Below are 24,747 nucleotides of genomic sequence, written 5' to 3'. Positions count from 1 at the left end.
TATCTCCCAATGTTCGGTTGAATCGTTCTGCGATGCCATTTCCCATGGGGTGGTACGGAGTGGTATGGGATTTCTGCACCCCTGCCATCTCTAGAAGCTCTTTGATCAGTTTGCTCTCAAAATTAGCTCCCTGATCAGAGTGGATACGCCGTGGGAAACCATAGACAAGGAAGAAATCCTGCCACAGACGGCGAGCAACTTGTTTGGCGGTTTGATTTCTGCAAGGGAAGGCGTGCGCCATCTTGGAGAAATGATCAGTTACGACCAGGACATCTACAGACTTGTTCTCTTGCTCAGCAGTCCAAAAGTCTATACAGACCAACTCCATAGGCTCAGAGGTGACTATGTTCTTGAGTGGTGCACGGTTGTGTGGTTCCGGTGTTTTCCCTACTACACAGCGCTGACAGGATTTGACATAATTCACAACATCACGTTCCATGCCATTCCAGAAGAATCGTTGCCGCACCAGAGACAAAGTACGGTTCTGGCCTTGGTGACCTGCTGAGTCATGTAAACCTTGAAGGACTTTCTGTTTCAATGAATCAGGCACCACAAACTGGAAGATTTTCTTGGCCATGTGAGGATCTTTCCTTATTTTGTAGAGCATGCCATTCTGTATGGTGAGTCTGCTCCAATGCTTCAGTAGTTTCATCACACTAGGCGACTCGACAGCTCTCTCACGCCTGGTAGGTCTCTTGTGTCTATGCACAAAGTACATGGTCCTGCTTATTGTGTTGTCCTGTTCTTGTAAACCAACAAGCTGACTCTGTGGGAGTGCCGTTGACTGATCTCCCTTCTGCAGAAGATTGAAGTTGGCGTCTGTTCCCATCACTTGACCCACGCCACCAGTGGACTGAGCACTGAAGACAGCAGCAACCTCTTCTGATGTCACAGAACCATTGGAGCCTGATGGAATTGCCCTTTTTACTGACTCGTCTGATGTCCCAGCACTCTCGTCTACAACAGCGTGACAATTGTTGGATACTCTGAACACCTCTTGCACAGTACTGTTGTTCACCCTGTTGACTTGGTCCAAGAGCGAAGTATAGGGCTCGGTAACAAGGCGATGACCCACACATGACCGTACAAATGGCTCACGGCTCAGAGCGTCGGCTACGATGTTCTTTGGTCCGGGAATGTACTTCAGGTCAAAATTGTATGCAGCTAGCTTCGCTACCCACCGCTGTTCACACGCATCAAGTCTTGGTTTGGTCAAAATGTATGTAAGTGGGTTATTGTCGGTCCACGTGGTAAAGTGTCTTCCTTTCAACCAATGGCTGAATTTATCACATACCGCCCATTTCAAGGCAAGAAATTCGAGCCTGTGTGCAGGGTAGTTGAGCTGGGAGCGAGAGAGCGTCTTACTTGCAAAGGCGACTGGTCTGGCTACTTTTCCACCAGGTGGCAGCTGTGACAGGACTGCTCCAATCCCATCAAAGGATGCGTCGACAGCCAGAATAAACGGCGCATCAAAATCTGGGTGGGCCAGAGTGACACCTGTCACGAGGTCGTGCTTCAGTGTTTCAAAGGCGTTCTGGCATGCATCGGACCAATCTGCAGGCGTCAGCTTCACTTGACCTTTCTTGCGGGCTCTCTTGCGCTTATGCTTGTCACCAGATTCAGATGTGAGCCTGAACAGAGGTTTTGCCTTCGCAGAACATGCTTCAATGAAGCTTTGGAAATACATCACCATGCCTAGAAAAGATCTGATTTTACTAGGGCATGGCGTCTTGCCATCCGACTCCATTAGATCAGTGACTTGTACGTCATTTATCGCTCTCACTTTCTCGGGGTCAGTCCGAATTCCATCCTCACTGATGACATGCCCAAGAAATTTCACAGTCCGTCTGAGGAAAAAACACTTTTTGGGTGCGAGCTTGAGGTTGTGTTCCTTAAGGCGAGTAAACACCATCTGCAGGCGTTGGAGTGCAACTTCCTCTGTGGGGGCAAACACCATCAGATCATCGAGGTAACATAATAGGCTCATGAAATTCTGATCACCAAATATTGACATCATCATCCTCATAAATGTTGCTGGGCTGTTGCAAAGTCCCTGAGGGAGCCGGTTGTACTCGTGAAGGCCGAATGGTGAGGAGAATGCCGTGTACTTTTTGTCGTCAGGGTGCAAGGGGACATTGTAGTAGCCTGACGTCAGATCCATTGTGGAGAAAAAGGCATTTCCCCCAAGTGCGGCCAAAGCATCAGCTTGATGCGGTAGTGGGTAGGCATCCTTTATGGTTCTTGCATTAAGCCTTCTGAAATCAGTACATACCCTTAGTTCTCCATTCCGCTTCCATATGAGAACAAGCGCAGATGCATAGTCGCTAGTCGACTTCTGAATAATTCCTTTCTCTTCCATCTCGTTCAGAGTCGTCCTCAGTTTTTCATACTGACTTGGTGGTATACGTCTGTAGGGTAGACGGAACGGCTTATCATCAACAAGGTGGATACGATGTACAAACTCTTTGGCCTCTCCACAGTCCATCTTATGGCGAGAAAAGATTGACTCGAATTGTTCGATGATATGAAGGAGCTTGTCTTTACACTGCAGCGAAACCTCACATGACTTCAGGTCAATGTCTTGCAGTCCCAGAGCTTCCAATGCACGCATCATGTCCTCTTCTGACCTGGGTCGGACCTCTTTGCTCTGTACACTCTGCACGTTGCACTTGACCTCCTCTGCATTGGGCAGGTCTTCCGCTGCGATACAAGGAGACACATCTGCAATTTTCCTGTTTCTTCTCAGCACCACAACTCTGTCCGTGGGATTAAAGACTTTAACAGGCACCCATCCATCTCCCCAGAGTGGAGTAACAACTCGTCCGACAAGGACTTGTCTGGGCGCAGCCTTAGATTGGGTTGGCTCAACGACCACTGTGCTGCCCGCTGATGCCCCGGCCAACTCAGGTAACTTGCCCCAAATAACGTACTCGGTCCGTGGATTCAGCGTCACGCAACTCTTGATCTTTACTGTCCCTACCTTGTCTGGAATGCAATCACCTCTCCATCTCTCTGTGTTGGAAAGCATTGACAGGAATTGACTGTGGTTATCGGACAGACCGTTGTCAGGAGTGGAAACTAATCTCCAATAGCCATCAGTACTTTTCAATTGAGTCAAAATATATTTGATGGCATTGCTGCCAAGGATCATCTGTTCTGTCTGGCCTGGCACCACCATTACTGGTATTATCATTTGGCACCCGTAAACTGTGACGTGAATGTCGTACATATCTCTGGGAGAAACTTGGTGTCCACCGCAGCCTACAATGACATAATCATCGGCCGTGTAACTCATCATATCAGGGAATTGCTGCAGGAGGTACTTAGCTGTGTCCTCACTTACTGTACAAGCCATCGACCCGCTGTCCAACAGCGCTCTGAAAGTGGGGCCTTCTTGCACAAGTACAGGTGTGTAAAACAGTTCGTCAGTCTCCGCTATTCTCTGAAACCCCTGAAAGATCAGCTTCTTCGATGGAGGTATCTTGTTGCTATACAACTCATAAATTGATTTATTGTCTTGCATGTCAGGCTTCACATTAGTGGTGGGAGGTATACTCAGTTGATCTGCACTGTTCTCCCCTAAGCGCAGATCAGTTAGTTTCCCTGAGGCAGCGGGACAACTTTCGTCACTGGACAATCACGTCGAGAATGCCCTGGGGCATGGCAGTGAAAGCAAAGGTTTTTGTCTCGGCAATGAGAGAGAGCACTGTGTTCGACTTCTTTGCAAATGATACATGGCTTGGCAGTGAAACCATTTATTCTGGCTCCAGGTCGCCTGGTTGGAGCTCCCCCTCTCTCTTGAAACTGGTTCGAGGTAACACGTATCAGAACTTTCTCCAACATACTAATAACGTCCGTTAGAGAGACATACTGTGGGCTCGAAGTCTGAGGTGGCTCGTGCACGAGGGTTGGACCATGGTTCACCTCAGCTTTGTGTACGGCAATTTCCGCTCTATTCGCAGGTTGTTGTAGGGAATCTGCTTTGTAGCTCTTCTCAGCGTGGTATTCATTCAGCACCTCTAGTACCTCACATGCTGACCACTTTTCGATGGTTTTTGATCTGTAAGTGAGTGCCAGTTCCTTGCATGGGCAGTTCCTAATAAATATGCGAGTAACCTCTATTTCAGGGTTGTCAAATGTTTTGCCCTGCTCTCTCAAGCACTCAGAGGCAAGGTCAGCTGCTCTGTTTAGTCTCAGCCAGTAGTCATAGGGGTCTTCCTGGTCTTTGGGCAAAGTTGAATAAAAGTCAGCTAAAGGGACAGCAGAGTACTTGGTACAGCTAAAGTATTTCCTGAGAAGACTATAAATCATGTCAGGGCGGGTATAGACGTTTATATTACTGTTTCTAATGCTAAACCTAACTACATCTTTAGCTTTTCCTCTCAAATGTATAAGGATTTCCTCTGCTTGCTCTTCAAGTTTCACATCACTCCTTTTTATAAATGTCCTCATTAGATCTTCCCACTCATGTATTGTTATTGAGTCTGAGCCATCCCCAATAAATGACGGCGGTTCCTTAACCTTTCTCTGCGTTACCACCTGACTCAATCTGTTTGCTTCATCTTGTGTGGCAGCAGCGTTAGGAGCTACTATATTATGTGACTGTATATTTGAGAATATGCTATCAGCCAATTTATGTCCTATCTCCTGAATAATATTTGTCATGTGATCAGCTAAACCCTCAGAAATTTCACTCGCGGAATTTGGCGTAGATGTGGGTCTGACCTGAGGTGAAGGTAGGCTAGCATGTTGGTCAGCTGCATTATGGGTGCTCACACTGGAACTTGCCTCTACTCTATGTGTCGCACCACCTGGGGTAGAACTATTATCAGAGGGGATGGGGGTAAACATGCCCCTGCCCCTGCCAAAGTGAATAGGTGTGTCAAATTGTGGAGCTAACACATTGCTCTGATTAAACATGTTTCAAAGATTAACAGAAAAAAATGTAAATAAGTCAAAATCACAAAATAAATCAGCAGCCTTCGTATCACTGTGACACTGCACTGTAATGAGCTAACCAATATCGCTCATGTAACTAAAATTTCAAATACTGTGAGCTCATGTGGCAGGTAGGACAGTCCTCGGTTCGGCGAGTTTGATAGAAGTCACGGGTCACGGCACCAATGTAACCGCGTTGTACGTGTCCCACCAAAGATCCACATTCACGCTGGACTGGATGATGAGGTTTTTATTATTACAGTTCTGCAAATGGATGAGTCACAACATTAGCTTTTTCTGCTGGGTTTGATCTCTTTGATCTCTTTGTAGTACTCTGGTTAAACTGACAACAAAGCATATCAAAGAGCTGTCTTTTCACTTTACAGAAAATACATTTTAGAATATCACAATACATTTATAATTCTTTGCATTTTAACAAGATACTTTTAACAAGAGATCGTATAGTGGATTTTTAACGTTTACAATGAATTCAACATGTTTTTCTTTACTCTGAATTTTAACCAACATCATCCTTTTTTTAATGTATATGGAAAAATAGGAATAAAAACAATAATGAGTATAAAAATGGGTACAATTTACCTGCAAATGGATGAGTCACAACATTAGCTTTTTCTGCTGGGTTTGATCTCTTTGATCTCTACAAGGGGAATTAATATTTAGTAAAACAGAAACAAAACGAAAATAAATCAAAACAGCTTGACAATATCAATCACATTACTATGCATGGTGAGAGATTTGTCAGCTGGGGTTATAATGTTTAAAATTAACTTATTTTGTGGAGCACCAAAAGATATGTCTTACCTTTGTAGTACTCTGGTTAAACTGACAAAACCCCGCCTCCTGGTCACATGTTAGAAGCCAAAACCAAACCCCACCCCATACCAGCAGATGGCACTGTTGGACTCAGCATTGCAGGACATTTACCAAAAACTATACACATATTTTAGCAGGAATTTCAATAAAATAAAAGTTATTATTACACCCGTTACATACGGATATTATAGTAAATCAAATAAATATTATTTGTGTACGATTAGTTGTGATTGCGGAAATCATAGCGTACATTGACGTTGGTGTATTTTTTATCCGCGTTAACAAACGCATTTTGTAGAATACGATCGTACTTTATTGTTTAAATAAACACGTTATATAGACTAGGATCTCCCAATTGTTATAATTAGCTCACTTTATTTTTTTAAAAAGCGTATTATATAGAATACGATCGCTTTTGTCGGAAGCGTACATTGACATTGGTGACTTTTGCATCCGCGTTAACAAACGCAATTCGTAGAATACGATCGCGCTTTAATGTTTAAATAAACGCGTTATATAGACAAGGATCTCCCAATTGTTATAATTAGCTCGCTTTATTGTTTTAATAAGCGTTTTATATAGAATACGATCGCTTTTGTTGGAAGCGCAGCAGAATGCGCGTTCACGCGAGGGGGGGAGGAATCTGCACAGGAGTCGGATTTGGGCACAGTTGGTATTAGGTGCAAATCAACAAAAAAAGAATTGTAATTTTTTCAGTTTCAGTAATAAGTCGAAACATAATACAGAAAGTGGTAACAACGGCAATAATTCCGGCACGAAAAAACGGCGGAGAAATTCTTCAGATCGTGCAGGCAAAGGAAAACGTGTGTTGAAGCGAACTACAGTAAGACCTCGGTTACCGCGGTTAATGGGGACCAAAACCACCCGCGATAAGTGAAAATCTGCACCTTCAAAAAGAAAAAAACATTTTTTTTTTAATTATTATTTTTTAGACCCGGTTCATGGGGACCAAAACCACCCGCAAAAACGGAAAATCTGCAAAGTAGCAACGCCACTTCAAAAAAAAGCACGAACCCGCGGCGCGGGTACTTTCGGGCGCGATACGCACGACACCGCGACAAGCCGAGCGGGTCGGGCTCTCCGCGCGGAGGCCGGCCTGTCGGAAGCGCAGAATTTTTACAGGAGTCGGATTTGGGCACAACACCGGCGCGCCGTTTTGGTGCGGCTTCCGCTTCACCACCGTAATGCATAATAGTCTTTGAGATCCCGTCAGCAAACACGAGCTTTAAAGTGCGCCAAGAGCACAATGCTAAGCCGGGAAGGCTCTCGACTTACTCTGGCCGTACTGAGTGTACTGGTAGCCCACGGCTGCCACTGCTGGGTCCATGCGGCTTCCGCTTCACCGCCCCCTAACCACCACAGGTCCCCCCTACCCCTTTCCCCCCCATCGAGGGGCGTGTAGCGCCATTTAGAGCCATCGCGGCCCTAACGGGAGACGTGACGTTGGTGACTTTTGCGTTAACAAACGCATTTTGTAGAATACGATCGCGCTTTATTGTTTAAATAAACGCATTATATAGACTAAGATCGCCTAATTATTTTAATAAGCTCGCTTTGTGGTTTCAATAAGCGTATTATATAGAATACGATCGCTTTTGTCGGAAGCGCAGCAGAATGCGCGTTCACGCGAGGGGGGGAGGATTCTGTACGGTAGTCGGATTTGGGCACAACACCTGTTAACAAGAACGGCGTGCCGTGCTAGGGTCGTCGGCCGAGGGGGATTCCCGCAAAAAGTAGCGGATTTTTTTTTAAGCTGCGTCGCTACATTTTTTTTTTTTCCCATTACAGACCGCGAAGCCCTGAATCCGCAAACGTCGAATCGCGAAGTAGCGAGGTCTCACTGTATTCGACGAAAGAAAATAAACAAAAGAATACTCCTATCAAGAAAATGACTTTTCTGCCAAAATGGACCAAATTATATTCCTGGTTATGCTATGAGGAGCATGATAATGGAGGATACATGTTCTGTGATGCGTGCACCCAGCAACACAACAACACCAGCTTATTAAGGTGCATCTTACCAAACAATTGGACCTTGAGAAGGCATTACAACTGTGGTGGGGCAGCAAACCACAAAAAATATATGAAATGAAAAATCTGAAGTGATTAAAACTGCATGAATATATAGACTAATATGTCAGCAATATTATTTTGTATAATGTACAATATTTTTGAGAACTGAAAAATCTGAAGTGATAACTGCTTTGTATAACCAATTAAGTGTGATGATTAAAATTGTATGAAAATAGATTTATATTCTATATTTGTCGCCGATTTAAAATTTCAACCTCGATAACACTAAATTTTGGGGACCCATAGATATCATAAAGACATAAAGAAATCGTTAAAAGTCTTAACTTGCCGTTAAGCAGTCGGAACCCTGTATGTGCCAACCATTTCAAGCAGAACTTTCACTTCAGCGTTGTTGTTTTTTTCTTTTTACATTTGTGAAACCTCCAATATCGAAAAAATACTTTCAATAAACACAAGGGCACTTTTCTTACAAAATAACATTTCCTTGCACCAACATTGAACTTATGCATGAACAATAAATGAACTAATCACTCCGCATTCCACTTTTGCCTGCTTTTTATGTTCTCTCTCAATCACAAACACACTCGCTTGATTGAAAAATTAATGTTACGATAAGAGCTAATATATATTCTAATAAGACTGTAGGGTGCTGGTCACACTTGTCATTTTTATGACGTCATTACGTCTTTGTGAAAATGCATCACATTAAATCCATGCCTCTCGATCATTTTCTGCCATGCTCCCCCTCGAAAGAAGGAATCCTCTTTGACTTTATTCTGGGAAAGTTTTCCAAAAAAAGTTCCACTAAGTCAAACGCGCCCGTGGCCCCCTCGACCACAATTTAGGAACCACTGCATGAAATCCATTTGGTTTTCACAAAACCATATGTGTCTTTTTTCCTGCAGTCAGTGAAAAACATGTTCCTCCTGATGGGCAGAAGCCAATGTTTTCCAACGTTAAAGAGGAGAAACTCCAGGAGCAAATTAAAGATGAAGGGAATATCACAGAGGTGCACGTAACTGACGTCCATTTGACTGGTGAATATCAAGGTCAACATATTCTAGGTCAAAATGAAGGGGGAAAACAAGGGGAGCCTCTGAGCGGCAGCTACAAACAACAAATTATGAAAAAGGAAGGTGGGCAAAGTGAAGGGTCGCTAGCAAAAAGCTATTTAGCTCCACTCTCAGATGATGACGACATGAAGAACTCTGCTTACCCCGAGTACGCTCAACAGTCTGAAAGTGCACCAGCATGTGTCAGTGACGGCAAACACTGGAAATGTTCTTACTGTCGAAAATCATTTTTAAAGCTGTCTTTCTCTAAAAAACATCTTGTGGTCCACACTGGTGAGAAACCCTTTGCCTGTACAGTTTGTGATAAAAATTTAAATCAGAGGGGATTCATGACAATACATACAAGAAGACACACTGGTGAGAAACCATATGCATGCTCTATTTGTGGTCAGAAATTTACTGAGAAGGGACACCTAAAAACACACGCAAAAACACACACTGGTGAGAAACACTTTAATTGTACAGTTTGTGGTAAAAACTTTACTCAGAAGGGATCCTTGACAGTACACACAAGAACACACATTGGTGAGAAACCCTTTGCCTGCCCATTATGTGATAAAACATTCACCCAAAGGGGAACTTTCAATGGACACACAAGAGCACATACCGGTGAAAAGCCTTTTTCTTGCTCTTTATGTGGTAAAGCATTTGTTCGCAAAGAAGCCTTAAATGCTCACACAAGAAGACATACTGGTGTAGATCTTTTTGCCTGCTCTGTTTGTGGTCAAACGTTTGCTCAGAAGGCACACCTGAAGAACCACACAAAAATGCACACTGGTGAGAAACCCTTTACCTCCTGTATTTGTGGTCAGAAATTTGCTCATCAAGGGAACCTCAAATCACATACACAAATCCACACTGGTAAGAAGGTAAAAGGTTTTTGGTAAAAGGTTTGCTCTGAAAGCATCCCTGACAATTCACACAAGAACGCATACGGGTGAGAAACCCTTCGCCTGTTACATTCGTGGTCTAAAATTTGCCAACAGAGGGAACTTAAATGCACACGCATTAATACACACATGTAAGAAATCCTTTGCCTGCTCTGTTTGTGGTCTAACATTTGTTCGCAAGGGAGTTTTAAAATTACACACAAGAACGCACACTGGTGAGAAACCCTTTCCCTGCTTATCTCTCATTTCTCATTAGCTGCACTGCTTATCCTCAGTAGGGTCGCGGGGGTGCTGGAGCCCATCCCAACAATCATCGGGCAGTGGGCAGGGGACACCCTGAACTGGTTGCCAGCCAATCGCAGGGCACACGGGGACTACAACTCACTCGCTCATTCACACCTAGGGACAATTTGGACCGGCCAATTCACCTGAAATGCATGTTTTTGGAATGTGGGAGGAAACCGGAGTGCCCGGAGGAAACCCACGCAAGCACGGGGAGAACATACAAACTCCGCACAGAAAGTCTGGTGATGGATTTGAACCCACACAGCAGGTTTCCAAGACATGAACTGTGCTGCACATGCGCTAACCACTGCGCCGCCGTGCTGCCCTGCTTAGTTTGTGGTAAAAGGTTTGCTCAGAAGGTATCCTTTACAATACACACGAGAACACACACTGGTAGGAAACCTTTTGCCTGTTCAGATTGTGGTCAAAGATTTGCTCAGAAGGGACTACTAAAATATCACAAAGAAATACACACTTGTGAAAAACCATTTGCCTGCTCTGATTGTGGGCACAAATTTGTACGTAAGGGAGACTTCAAAGTTCAAACAAGAACACACACTGGTGAGAAAGCTTTTTCCTGCTCGGTTTGTGGCCAAATGTTTGCTCACAAAAAAGATGTAAAACTTCACTAAAGTACACACACTGGTAAGAAGCCTTTCGGTGAGAGTAGCAATGATAACTAAAGCCTGATACAATATCATTGCATACAATAAACACATTTAGCCCTGGACTTTACTTCACCTACAGTATTTTTCCAATTTAGATCATATTCAAATTGTTATTGTGATATGCCTGTGGGTTAGAAATTAAAATTAGTGGTTGGTTACAATCAGGTATTTGATATGTTCCCTCTTTTGATTGAAAGACCGCTCTGTATGTATATAAAACACTTGCTTTTCCAAAATGTTATTGACCAAGTAGGTACTTCTATTTAATGATGTACTTGTATACTTACTTTCTTGGCCAAGTTATGAAATACCATCTGTACTCAATTACTAAGCAATGTATTTAATATATTTTCAAAGATTATATTCAATTATCATATGTGTCCTAATTTGCTAGTATTATATTAACTGTTCTTCATTCTTTTCCTTTTCCTCTTGGTATCATACCACGAGATGCGCAGGTTAGGTGGCGCATTTATTTTAACTCATTTGCTCATAATGCGGGCCCGATTGTTTTTCTGCCTTCTCCTGTTAACACAGAGGTGCAGGCTGCATGATGGGCCACCCAGAGGCAGAGGGGTCACGTTTTTTTGACTGTCTGCCTCAAATGCAAAGAAAAATGTTGCTGAAAAACAATGCAGCATTTATTGCATTTGCATCGTTTTTATATAGTGCTAAACCACGTGAGTTTCTTTCTCCATAATCTATTACGTGGTTTTGTTCATTATTAGTATTATTAAGGGCTGGCACTGCAGCTGAGTGTATAGCGCGTCCATGGCACAGTTCTGAGGTCATGGGTTCAAATCCAGCCTTCCTGTGCGAAGTTTGCATGTTCTCCCCGTGCTTGCACGGGTCTCCTCTGAGCACTCCAGTTTCTTCCCCAATTACAAAAACATGCATTACATGGCCTTTCCAAATTGTCCCTAGGTGTGAATGAGCATGTGAGTTGTCTGTTTCTGTGTGCCCTGCGACTGGCTGACAACCAGTTCAGGGCGTCCCTTGCCCACTGCTCGAAGATAGCTGGGGTGGGCTCTAGCACCCCTGCAACCCTACTGAGGGTAAGCGGTGCAGATAATGAATGGATTGCAAGCATTGGCAACATTTCAGTTCGTCGATTAAAATAGATGATTAAAAGCATTGGCAGCATATTATTTCATCAGTTCATTGTGCCGCGCGATTTATGCGTCACTCAGCACGTCATGGAGCTAATGACGTCATATGCAACGAGGTGGAGTGCAAACTGAGGCACTATTTTTAAAGGCTATGGTCAGCTCAACTCGTGAAACATAATGGGCACGGAGAAAACTGTTTGACGGATGTCCGCAAAAGTGTGAAAGCACTAGAAACAAAACAAATGTGTCACTTGCAAGCTTTGCAAAAGTGATATGGCATGGGAGCACCAAAACCAAAACTTAAAGCCACCGACGATGATGAAGGGAACTCAGTAGAAGGGTAAGTCACGACATTTTTTGTTTTTATTTGTTTGTTATTTGCGTTTTTAGGAGTGGAAACTTAACCTTCGTCTTTGGTAGCCAGTTGATGTTAGCGTTTGCTTTTTAGATGATTTATGACTGCACGCGCGTGTGTGTACTCACGCCAGAGTACTGCAGCTGTCCCTCCCCCTCTGGACACCAGCATGGAGGAGGACCCCTAAAGACACAAAAAACCGAAAAGCCCTAACCCTAACTATAAAAACACTAAATCCCCCAAAAAACGTTACTAAACCATAACCCAAAAACAAAACAAAAAAACATCGCCAAACACCGACCTAACCCCAACCCTAACTCTAACCCCAAAAACCCTAAAAATCTAAATCCGCCAAAACTCAAAAAAACCCTAACTCAACCGTAACCCAGGAAAAGAAAAAAACTAACCCCCCCCCACCAAGAAAAACTAACCCGAATCCCAACCCTCAACCACAATGACAACCCCCAAACCCTGACCCTAACCCTAAACATAAACCTAACCCTAAACCTAGCCCTAACACTAACCCTTGCCATAGCCCTAGCCGTAATCCTAACTCTAACCCTAACCCTAACCCCCACACCAACTCCCAACTCGAAACCAAATCCCAACACCATACCTCCAATGCACCAGTTTCGGCCCTTCCTCTCCTACTCTCGCTGGTACCCCAACCCTCATATACTCATATTATATTTCCTGAGCCTTTTCCTGGGCCACCTACTCCTTCCCTGCACCCTTCTCGCCCTGTGTGGGCCTTCCTCACCCAATTTGAGGATTAACTCCGACGCGGAGGATTTGATCAGCCCGGGACTCTGATCTATGTCTCTTACCGAGTTGCCGGTGGCCTCCCTCTCCTCCACCGGCCCGAGCCCTAACCTTAACCACCCTAACCCAAGCCCTAACCTTAACCTGTTTAACCCGAGCCCTAACCTTAAACACCCAAACCCAAGCCTAACCTTAACCACCCTAACCCGAGCCCTAAGCTTAACCACCCTAACTCGAGCCCTAACCTTAACCACCCAAACCCGAGCCCTAACCTTAACCACCCTAACCTTAGCCCTAACCTTAACCACACTAAGCATAACCCTAACCCTAACCCTAACCCGAACCCTAACCCGAACCCTAACCCTAACCCTAACCCGAACCCTAACCCTTACCTTAACCCAGTCTAACCTGAGCCCTAACCTTAACCACCCAAACCTGAGCCCTAACCTAAGCCACCCTAACCCGAGCCCTAGACCCAACCAGTCCAACCTGAGCCCTAACCTTAACCACCCTAACCCGAGCCCTAACCTTAACCTTTAGTTACACAGTCACTTTAAGTCTGACTAACCTTAACCACACTAACCCGAGCCCTAACCTTAACCACCCAAACCAGAGCCCCAACTTTAACCTGTTCAACCCGAGCCCTAACCTTAACCACCCAAACCCGAGCCCTAACCTTAACCAGGGATAAGAATATAATTCTACTAGCTCAGAACTTCACACCCACACAAAATCAGATCAGTCTACTAGAAAAGGGCTTATCATTCGTTCCCACGGTAAATGTTCGTAAAAAACAAAAGGACATTCTCAGAGGAGAAATCCAAGAATTCCACCGAAAGCTTAAATTAGCAGCCTTCTTCAACAGATCAGAAGATTCAGAACAAAAACCTTTCATACCAAAATAAGATTGGGAATCAAGAAACAACCAAATCCCTGACATCATAACACAAGTAATTAAGGATAACCAAAGCCTAATCAACACACTAAACCCACAGTCTCACAGAGACAAAGATAACCTCAGCAGAGGAGAATGTGAAGCTCTTTTTCAACTAGCTAACAACAAACAGATCGTTATTAAACCAGCAGACAAGGGTAGTGCAATAGTTATCTTAGACAGAACGCAATACATACACGAAGCATACAGACAGCTCAACAACACCACACACTCCAAGAAATTAACAAAACCGATATACCCAGACACAGCCCAGAAAATAGAGGATATCATACAAACACTATTAGAAAGTAAATATATTAGCAAAAAACAAAGCCGCTACCTAATGGGAGAAGAAGAAGCCAGACCCCGTAGATTTTACCTGCTACCTAAAATCCACAAACCACCATTATCGTGGACTATACCATATGAAGTCCACGCAGGAAGACCAATTGTCTCAGATTGCAACAGTGAATCCTACAGGATCGCTGAATACATAGACCACTTCCTCACTCCACTATCCACAAAACATAATAGCTACATTAAAGACACATATGACTTTGTAAACAAAATAAAACAGATTAGAATAACGCAGGAAACAATCCTATTCACCATTGACATAGACAGCCTCTACACAAACATAAACACAGTCGCAGGGTTAACAGCAGTAAAGCGCTGGATGGAAAAATACCCAGACGGCAAACGCCCAGACACAGAATTAGTACAACTCCTAGAAATTAGCCTCACTAGAAACGACTTTGAATTCAACAAGGAATTCTACTTACAGATCAGTGGTACAGCCATGGGCAAAAAAATTGCACACCAGATAGATTTTCTAGACACAACCACTTACAAAGGACCCTCATTCACCCAAACACAAACTTTAGACACTAAGGCCTTCTTCAAAGACACAGACACACATGCGCTCTTACACAAAAACAGCCTACATCCAAAACACACCTACAGGGGCTTGATAAAATCACAGTTGCTCAGATTCCACAGAATCTGCTCACAGAATACGGACTTTGAAAAGGCTACCCAAACCCTTTTCAAGGCACTGAGACCAAGAGGATACTCTAGATCAGGGGTGGCCAACCCGGTCCTCAAGAGCCGCATGTCCTGCATGTTTTGGAGGTTTCTCAGGTGATGCAAATTTTAAGATTGTTTGCAAGCTCTGCGGGAGCTTGATAATGACCCAGGTGATTGGGATCACCTGTATTTGAACAGAGAAACTCCAAAAACATGCAGGACATGCGGCTCTTGAGGACCGGGTTGGCCACCCTTGCTCTAGATCTTTCCTCAGGCAAGTCCGTAAAACATTTTTAACCACAGGGCAACGGGACACACAGAAAATCATCCCCCTAATAAGTACCTACTCAGCATTTAGCCAAACTGCTAATAGAAAAATTAAACAAAATATAAACCAGACACTACAGAACACAGACATAATCCAAGATTACAAAATCATCTCAGCCTTTAAAAGAAACAAAAACCTCAAAGATTACTTAGTAAAAAGTAAATTACCGGAAATCAACATAACACGAACACGGGGCCCCACATTCTACAAACAAGCCACCACAGTTAGGAACACCATCACCAACACAAACTACCTAATTAAACAAACACTCACACCTAATACGGAAAACTGTATATATGTCATAAAGTGTAAACACTGTGACATTACATATATAGGAGAGACATGAAATTCAATCAGATGTAGATTAGCACAACACATTTACAACATCAGAAACAGCAGGGAAACTAACACACACTTAGTAGCCCACTTCATACAACATGGGCTACAGGCACTAGAAATATGGGGCCTACAAACAAACAGCAATTGGACGCAAGAAGAAAGACGCAAGGCAAAAAAACACTGGATAATAAAACTCAACACTCTCTTTCCAGGTAAAACAAGAAAAGCTCCAGTTTCCTGAATGGCCAGTGCAAAAAAACTTACTTTCCCAAGGGCCTCAGATTTAGGGGACCTTGGGAAAGAAAGATTGCTTCCTACCCTAACCCTAACCCTAACCCTTACCCTAACCACACCCGAGCCCGAGCCCTAGCCGGAGCCCGATCCCGAGCACTAGCCCCAGCCCCAGCGCCAACCCTAACCCTAACCACAAAATACACAGTGGTCAAGCTCAGGGATGGATACAATTATAATTACAGCTTGTATTCTTGTAAACAGTGCCGGTGAATGTTTTCCACCCTTTTCTACCAGAAAAGCTTATTTTTTTTAACTCGTTCGTTTATGAACACATACATATATATTTTATAAGGTTATTTAAAATATTAGTATTAGTATTAGTATTAGTATTTGTATTTGTATTAGTATTCTTATTTGTATTTGTATTTGTATTAATTAGTATTTCTCACTGACAATTTTTGTAGTTTTTTTGTTGACATGTTTAATCCGGGAGTGCCACATCCAATCTCGTTGGAAACAATGACCATTATGTTGTTGTCTATGTCAATAAAGACAATTACCACTCGGAGGCTCTAAATAATACACGCTGTCCCTTTAAAAAGAATGCTAAACCTTGGGCTAAGTATTGTTTTCTGTGATTGGATTACTGGGCAAACTATTGACCAATCAATGAAAGCCTACGACACTCTTGTGGGTGACGTCAACGTTTCAGTTCTAGCTCCTCCATTTTCCAGCAAATCTCCACTAGCACTAGCTAAAACATCCTTGCATTGTTTTGTCTTAACGTGTATAACTTCATCCGGGCGTTTCTGACAAGGGAAACGCGTTTGGTTAAACCTGCAGGTCTCGACTGTGTATTTGAAAATCGCTTTTAAATGTGTACAAAAACGACAGTCGAGTATGACGTGGCTCTTTGTGGAGATCAAGAGAAGACCGACCCTCAACGTCAACAACCGGATGCTTTGTCCAAGGAGCTTCGAGTTGGAATTAACAGTGCAGGTTTGTCACTGGTTTGCTTGTTGATTTTTAACAACTGTTACTCTGTATTTGTTGCTACGTTTAAATTTGTTCAAACCAAAAAAAGTTACGTTTTGTTATGCAGTCTCATCTAGGCACTATTTGTCCTGCCTCACAAAGTGGTCGAATTTCCCATTGCATAACGTCTTTAACAAGCCCAGATAGACAGATACTTTATTCATCCCCGTAGAGAAATTCACACTTCCAGCAGTATCCTTGTGTTGAAAATAAAAAAAAAATAATAAGTTAAAGGAATATAATACATAAATACCCAGTGTAACGTGTTGATATAGAGTATTTTAATAGTGCTACATAAAATACGAACTGTAATAAAAACAGTAATATGCACTGTGGGGGTGTGGTCTAATGTGGGCTTTTACTCAACCGGGTGGAGTTAAAGATCCTCATGGCATGAGGAAGAATTGATCTCTTCAGTCTCTCTGTGGAACAAGACTGTGACAGAAGTCTGTCGCTGAAGCTTCACTTAGGTTTGGAGATGATGCTTTGTAGTGGATGTGATGAATTGTCCATGATTGACTGCAGCTTTTTCATTGCCCGTCTCTCAGCTACAGTTGTCAGGCTGTCCTGCTCTGTGCCTACAACAGAGCCCGCTTTCCTCACCAGTTTATTAAGACGAGAGGCATCCTTCTTCTTGGCGCTGCCTCCCTAACACGCTGCTGCATAGAAGAGGGCGCTTGCCACAACAGTCTCATAGAACATTTGTAGGAGCTTTTTGCAGGTGTTGAAGGACACCAGCCTTCTGAGGAAGTACAGTCAGCTTTGACCTTTCCTGCATAGAGCTTCTGTGTTTACCCCCAAATCCCAAAATTGTACGGGCTTACGAGGGATACAGGTGAGTTTTCAATGTCGTCAGTTGTATGACTGTTTTGTTAACATGATGTCGGGCAAAAGCAATCAAAATGTTGCAGCTGATGAAAGACGCCCATTCCATACATTAAACCCTCTTCCACAATAAAACCCTCTTTCCATTTACTTATCATGCCTTGTTAGAACTATAATTGTCCTTATTGTCATTAATAACAACCTAGTTAACATAATACAAAAAAGAGAAGACGTGGCACTCTAAATACACTCTATATACATGATATAAAGACAAAAACGAGGAAAAAATAAGTTGATTATGCCTTGATTAAATATTTACAAGGTGGTGCTTGAAGACTGGCCTAGGTTGGAAGTTCATTGTAAAGCACATTGAAAAATAGCGCAACAACAGAAATTCAAATAAGTCGATACATTTATTATGAATTGTCATCCATTCATACATAGGCAAGAGATATACTTTCACAGTCTTGCATTTATATTGCTCTTTTCAAGTCAATGAAGACTTCCCAAAGCGCTTTCATACACACTCACACACCAATAGCGGCCGTGCAGCCATGCAAGGCACCAACCTGCTTATTGGGGGCATTAGGAATTCAGTGTCTTGCCCAAGGACACTTCGACATATAACACGAGGAGCCGGGAATCAAACCTGCGATCTCTTGATCCCAAGATGAGCGCTCTACCTCCTGAGCTAATGCTGTTAAGCTGCACTCTTCATTAAAACTTGGGCTAGTCTCCAACCAATGGTTGGTTAGTTGGATCCCTTAACTACACGGGTCATTGGGGCACCATTTCCTGTGGTGAGTTTAGGGCAAGTACAGCCTGGTAGCGACAGTCCCTCCCCAGGCCAACAAGCAATACGTTGTAAATATTTTTACATATTAATCCTGGCAGTTTTTCATCTTTTTTTCTCTCACAAGGCATTATTATATGTTTACCCTGGAGTGTCATGTCAATCTTGTTTCATACATTCTTTCACCACGTTTGATATCAATGACATGAAGACAATTCAATTGTTCAGGGTGGTGATGGCCCTGGGATAAAATGTCTCTGAGCCTGTTAGTCCTAACGCCTAACAGGGGGCAGCAAGTCAAAGAGGTGGTGTCCGGTGTGAGAGGAGATCCTGTTTATGTTGTCAATGGATCATTTTCTGCAGATGCAGCCAATGATTTTCAGGGTGATGTTGATTGCAGAGAGTGTAAGGTTTTTTTTGTCTATTGCTGTGCTCCCAGCATACCACACTCTGACACCGTAGGCTAGAAAGGGCTTCACGGGTGCTTGGTAGAATGACAGTGGCTTCAGTTCCTGTTTATTTTTCTTGAGCACTCTCAGGAAGTGGAGTAGCTGCGGCGCCTCTCTTACCACAGCTCTGGTTTTGAGTGACCAGGAGTGGTCATGGAAAATGTGCCTGCTCAGTACTTTATAGGACTGTACTCTCAACACAGTCTCCATTGATCATGAGTGGAGCTGTGCTTTTCCTCCTGAGTACAACTTTATTGAATTTTGTGGTGTTATGTATGAGTTTATTTGTCGGACACCACAATGTCAGTGTCTCCACCTCCTTTCTGTATGCCGCCTCATTCCCATTAGGGACTCACCCAGGGGTCGGTAACCTTTTGGACCTAAAAGCCATACAAGCAAAATATTTTGATCTTTTTTTTTTTTTTTTTTTTTTTTTTGCGAGCCACTTTATATATTTTAAGACGAAATTTAGCAAAACCTGCTCTCCAGACCTAAGTTAATTTTTCAGCACATTTTATTTCAGTGTGACGTTTAATGATTTGATATAATATAAAAATAGTAATCATGCCAAAGCCTGTGTTAGTATAAATATACCACTTCAAATTTGTCCCCTTTTGCAGAGTGTAGAGGTTAATTTTGATCTTTATTTGTGTCTTAAATAATGGTTTCAAGAGGAACTGCGAGTAAGTTATTTGGTAAAAAAAGGCGCAAAATGCCGCAAATGAGGAGACCATCGTATTTACCTTTGGTGCCGACAGCACTGTGCACGTTGACGTAGAATTGCGCATGCAGTGTATTTAGCTACGCCTATTCCTAGCGCTCACCTTATCAAATTGCTCTAGGTGTTTTACTAGAGTATTGCGGTGTTTACAGTTTGTTCTGTAGGTTTTAATCATAGTGTGTCTCAATAGGAAACAGAATATTTAATCAGCTTCCATATTAAGGACTCTAGCAATGTGCAACCAAAACGGGGTCTGTTGGTGTGACACCTTGACTGTAAACTGTAGTCAAGACTCTGTCTTACATATATATACTGGAACAAACCTCACATTTATTTGATAATGTCCGGGATTTTCGCATACTACATTCGACTTCACATATATCAAAGCAGTAAATGTTTGCGCACGTTCTATTTCATTTCCACACTACATGTACTCATGAAAGAAAACATATATGGCCCGCAAGTTATAGTTTCCCGACCCTTGGACTCGGCTGACCAAGGTAGTGTTGTCACTGAAGTTTACAATTGTGCTTGTGGGGTGGGTCATTAAACTGTCTAAGTTATAGGGAATAAACGGCAGAGTGCTTAGCACTCATCCTTGGGGAGAGACTGGTCAGCGTTGGGGTTAGACAGATATGGTCCGAATTTCACAGACTTAATGTAACTAAAATTAAGTTAATTAAGAAACGTCCGCTTGCCTGTCAACTGAACGACTAAACTGTGTACAAGTTAACCCAAATTATCAGATTGTTAAAGATCTGATAACTTTTTTCCTTGGGATTTTATTGAACAAATGTAAAAATACTGACTGTTGAACAGCACTGTGGGTGTTGAAAACTCCTTCACTTGTTCCATAGTTGCGCACAGCATATTAAGGGTTATTGTTTTGGTTCCATTATTTATGTGAAATATTCTTACAGGTCTGAAAAGTGCTGGCCACACATATTGTCACTTTCAGGGCTTTGTAAAAACACATCATAATAAATCCAGTGGCCATTTTTTTAATCAAAACTGGGTGTCTTGTTTCCTGTATATGTCAGTGAAGAGTATCTTGTTCCAGGTTGTCAGCGGCCAATGTTGGCCGACGAGAAAGAGAAGCAACTTCTACAACGCATCAAGGATGAAGGAGATATCACAGAGTTCCTCGTGACTGACGTCCATATGACATCTAAAGATCAGGGTCAAAATGAGGAAAAAATTCAAAAGGAACTTCCAAGCAGGAGCTTGAGTCAACAAATGAAAAAAGAAGACGAGCAAAATGAGAGGTTGCAAGCGGACTGCCTGTCGGCTCCGACAACAAAAAGTGACAAGATGTACCACTCGGCACACGCCGACAATGACCATCAGTCGGAAAATGCCCCCATATGTGACACTGACATTTCCTTGAAGAGCCAACTGACCGTCCATGCTGGTGAGAAGTGTTTTTGGCTTTCCCACTTGTAATATATAGGCAATACATAATCAAGCAACATTATTCTGAGTCACTGTCACTTAGAGACGTCAAGTCATGTTTATTTGTATAGCCCTTAATCACAAAGAGTCTCAAAGGGCTGCACAGACCACAGATTATTGCTAACCAAAGACTATTATGACGTAATTATGATTACCTTATTATATACTGTGATGTGACGTCCACATTACATCAAACATTCCACCATACTCAAAATAAGATCTTAGAAAAACTTTTGCTGTATTAAGAATCAAAAAGACAATAAATAAACCAGTAGTAAGTAAATAGTAATGAAATCAGCCAGAAGTCTCCCTCTCTCGCTGTGTCATTTTTTGTCCCTCTCTGTATTTCTCTCTCTCTGTCCCTCGGTCTATTTCTCTGTCTCACTCTATTTCTCCCTCTCTGTCTCTTTGTCTTTGTCTCTCCGTTTCTCCCTCCATCTCTCTTTCTGTGTCAGTCACTGTATTTTCCTCTCCCATCTATGTTTCACTCGATTTCAGTCTCTCGGTATTTCCTTCTCTCTGTCGCTCTCTGTCTCTCTCCACTTTCTCTCTCCATCTCTGTCTCTCTGTCTGTACACCGCTATCTTTCTTTCTGACTGTCTTTCTGTCTCTATTTCGCTTCAACTCATGCTTTCAATGGCAGCAACCAGAAAAGTACATTTACTTCTAAATACCCCATTGAAAACACACAAACTTTAGAAACAACTCTAATTTGCAAGGTAACGTTTTTATTTTTATCTCCCGAGCAATGTAATTTCGGCTGCATTTAGGGCTGAAACTATCATCGCGGGGCCACAAGTTGCAGAACCCTGATCTAGATCAAGGATGGTGAAATGCATCACGTTAAATGCAGGAGCATGGTCTAATTTTTATGAAATTGCGTGTCTCTTCTATTCTGCAGACTTAAGTGAAAAATATCTTCCTCGTGGTGGTCAAACGCCGATTTTGTCCGAAGTTAAAGAGAATAAGCAATTGCCACAACACATTAAAGATGAAGGAGACTTTACTGAGGTGCTTGTGACTGATGGCCATTTAAATACTGAAGAAGTTCGATCTGAAGAAGGAAGACTAAACGAGCTTCCGAGCAGCGGCTGCAGTAAACAAATCAAGACAGAAAACGATGAGAAAAGTGGAGGGTTGCCAGTAGACAGCTATTTGGCGCCACTGTCAGATGATGACGACTCGTCTCACTCTGCTAACACCGACGATGACCAACAGTCCGAAAGTGCCCCGACACATGACACTCCTGGCAAACGATGGAAATGTTCTCACTGTGGAAAAGCGTTTCAATGCCCGTCTTATTTAAAACGCCATTTGACAGTCCACACTGGTGAGAAGGCTTTTGCCTGCTCATTTTGTGGTAAAAAGTTTGCTCGAAAGGAACACCTAGAACTTCACACCAGAATCCACACTGGTGAGAAACCTTATGCCTGTTCTGTTTGTGGAAAAACGTTCACTAATCAAAGTGGCTTAAATGTACACGCAAGAACACACCCTGGCGAGAAACCCTTTGCATGCTCTCGTTGTGATCAAAAATTTTCAAACAGGGCAGCTTTGACAGCACATGCAAAAACCCACACTGCTGAAAAATGTTTTACCTGTTCGGTTTGTGGTGAAAATTTTTCTCGCAGGAGAAACTTAACTCTTCATAACAAAACACATACTGGTGAGAAATCTTATGCCTGCTCAGTTTGTGGTGACAGATTTGCTCGTAAAGAACATATAAAAATTCATTCAAGAATACATACAGGTGAAAAGCCCTTTTCCTGCTCCATTTGTGGTAACAAATTTGCTCACAAGGGAAACTTAAAAGTACACATGAGAACGCATGCTGGTGAAAAACCTTTTTCCTGTACTATTTGTGGTCAGACATTTGCCCACAAGGTAAACTTAAAAGTTCACACAAGAACACACACTGGTGAGAAACCGTTTGACTGTTCATTTTGTGGTAAAGCATTTGCTCAGAAGGAACAACTAAAAAATCACACAACAATTCACACTGGCGAGAAACCTTTTTGCTGCTCTGTTTGTGGTCAACAATTTGCTCAAAGGGGAGGCTTACAAGCGCACCTCAGAACACACACTGGGGAGAAACCTTTCCCCTGCTCAGTCTGTGGGAAAAGTTTTGCTCAGAAGAAACAACTAAAGAATCATGCAATATTACACACAGGTGAAAAACCTTTTGCCTGCTCAGTTTGTGGTTTAACATTTGCTCTCAAGGTAGCCCTAAATAGACACACAAAAACACACACTGGCGAAAAACCTTTTCCCTGCTCTATTTGTGGTCAAAGATTTGCTCACAAGGGAAATGTTAAAGTACATATGAGAACACACGATGGTGCAAAACCTTTTACCTGCTCTATTTGTGGTCAAAAATTTGCCCACAAGGGAAACCTAAAAGTACACATGAGAATACATGCTGACGGGAAACCTTTTTGTGGCACCATTTGTGGTCGAATATTTTCAAGTAATAATACAGCTGAGAGTCACGAGTATGCCATTGAGTGAAGCATAATCACTAAACCTTGGTACAATCTCATTTAGCAAAAAATATATGTTGTTTGCCATTTAATTTTTAAGTGAAGATCTGTTCTGTAAATGACGGAATGAAGTTGCCTTTGATTTTCATGCACTGTGAGGTAATTTAAAAAGTATCACAATGAAATTCTGAATAAAGAACAAAGGCCCCTTTCTCCATGAGATGTATGTTAACAGAATAATGAAATGACTTTGAATATTTCAGATGAATGCTTTGCATGTTCAGTCTACAGTGGTCAATATTCAAATATATCTAGAAAATGGTTTAAGACATTGCTATTTCCTTTTAAGTTTGCAGCCTCTGCACTGGAAGGGTTGGTTGGTTGGTTGGTTGGTTGGTTTAGCCACACAGAGAAATAAAATGCAAGAGCTGCATGTTGCAAATTTGGATATATTTTGGTACTATAGAACATTTAGGGTTTTTTTTGTACTAACGAGATCATGGGGTGTTTCTGTGATTTACCATTTATTTCACTTTAAATATCTGCCTTTGTTGTACACTAAAGGTAATATTCAAATGTATTTGATTATAATTTGTGTATTTATACATTACTGCAAAATGTGGTTCCAGGTTTAAATAACCAGTGTGTCTTCTAAAGTGTAATTATCAGAAAACAGTTTGATGCATTACACCAAAAAACTACAGCGACCAAATAATGAAGGTGCTGTATCTGAGTCACATCATGAGGCCTCTCTTGCTAGCTGTAACCATGGAAACCAGTAGTACCTGTTTCATGTTGGGAGAAAAGCCCTTCCCAAATAATGGCCAAGATAGGGATGGTCGCAACCATGCTGTTCTTGCCCAGGACACAACACAAAGTGATGCCCTGATGACCCTGGCAGTTAAGGTATCTGTGAACCGTGAACTCATGCATTGCACAATGTTACGTTTATTTTGAAAATGTTTACATCTAATCATCCCTCTAATTTTTTTATTAGTTCACCAGTTCTGGTTTAAAACAGTGACATGTTGTTTTTTTTAATATTCTGTCAGCATGTTGACAATATCTGTGTATTGGTTGTTAATATTCTGTCAGCATGTTGACAATATCTGTATATTGGTTGTTAATGCTACATCTATTGCAACTGGTCATCGTTTTTATT

The 24,747-nt window shown here is 42.4% G+C and overlaps 1 protein-coding gene across 1 annotated transcript; it reads left to right on the top strand.

The window, feature by feature from the left end:
* The first annotated feature begins 16,521 nt into the window (after positions 1 to 16,521).
* LOC148346707 (uncharacterized) lies at positions 16,522 to 23,797 on the top strand. Its single transcript, XM_088324487.1, has 3 exons — positions 16,522 to 16,829; positions 20,714 to 21,064; positions 22,007 to 23,797. Exons 1-3 carry the CDS (start codon positions 16,706 to 16,708, stop codon positions 23,611 to 23,613), a joined length of 2,082 nt encoding a protein of 693 aa, XP_088180613.1. The 5' UTR covers positions 16,522 to 16,705; the 3' UTR covers positions 23,614 to 23,797.
* Positions 23,798 to 24,747: the final 950 nt, after the last annotated feature.

Source organism: Urocampus carinirostris, chromosome 20 (assembly GCF_059441175.1).
Source record: "Urocampus carinirostris isolate Australia breed hairy pipefish chromosome 20, RoL_Ucar_1.0, whole genome shotgun sequence".
Taxonomy (NCBI): Eukaryota; Metazoa; Chordata; class Actinopteri; order Syngnathiformes; family Syngnathidae; genus Urocampus; species Urocampus carinirostris.
The sequence above is the reverse complement of the archived record's forward strand: the minus strand, read 5'-3'. Positions and strand labels throughout refer to the sequence as shown.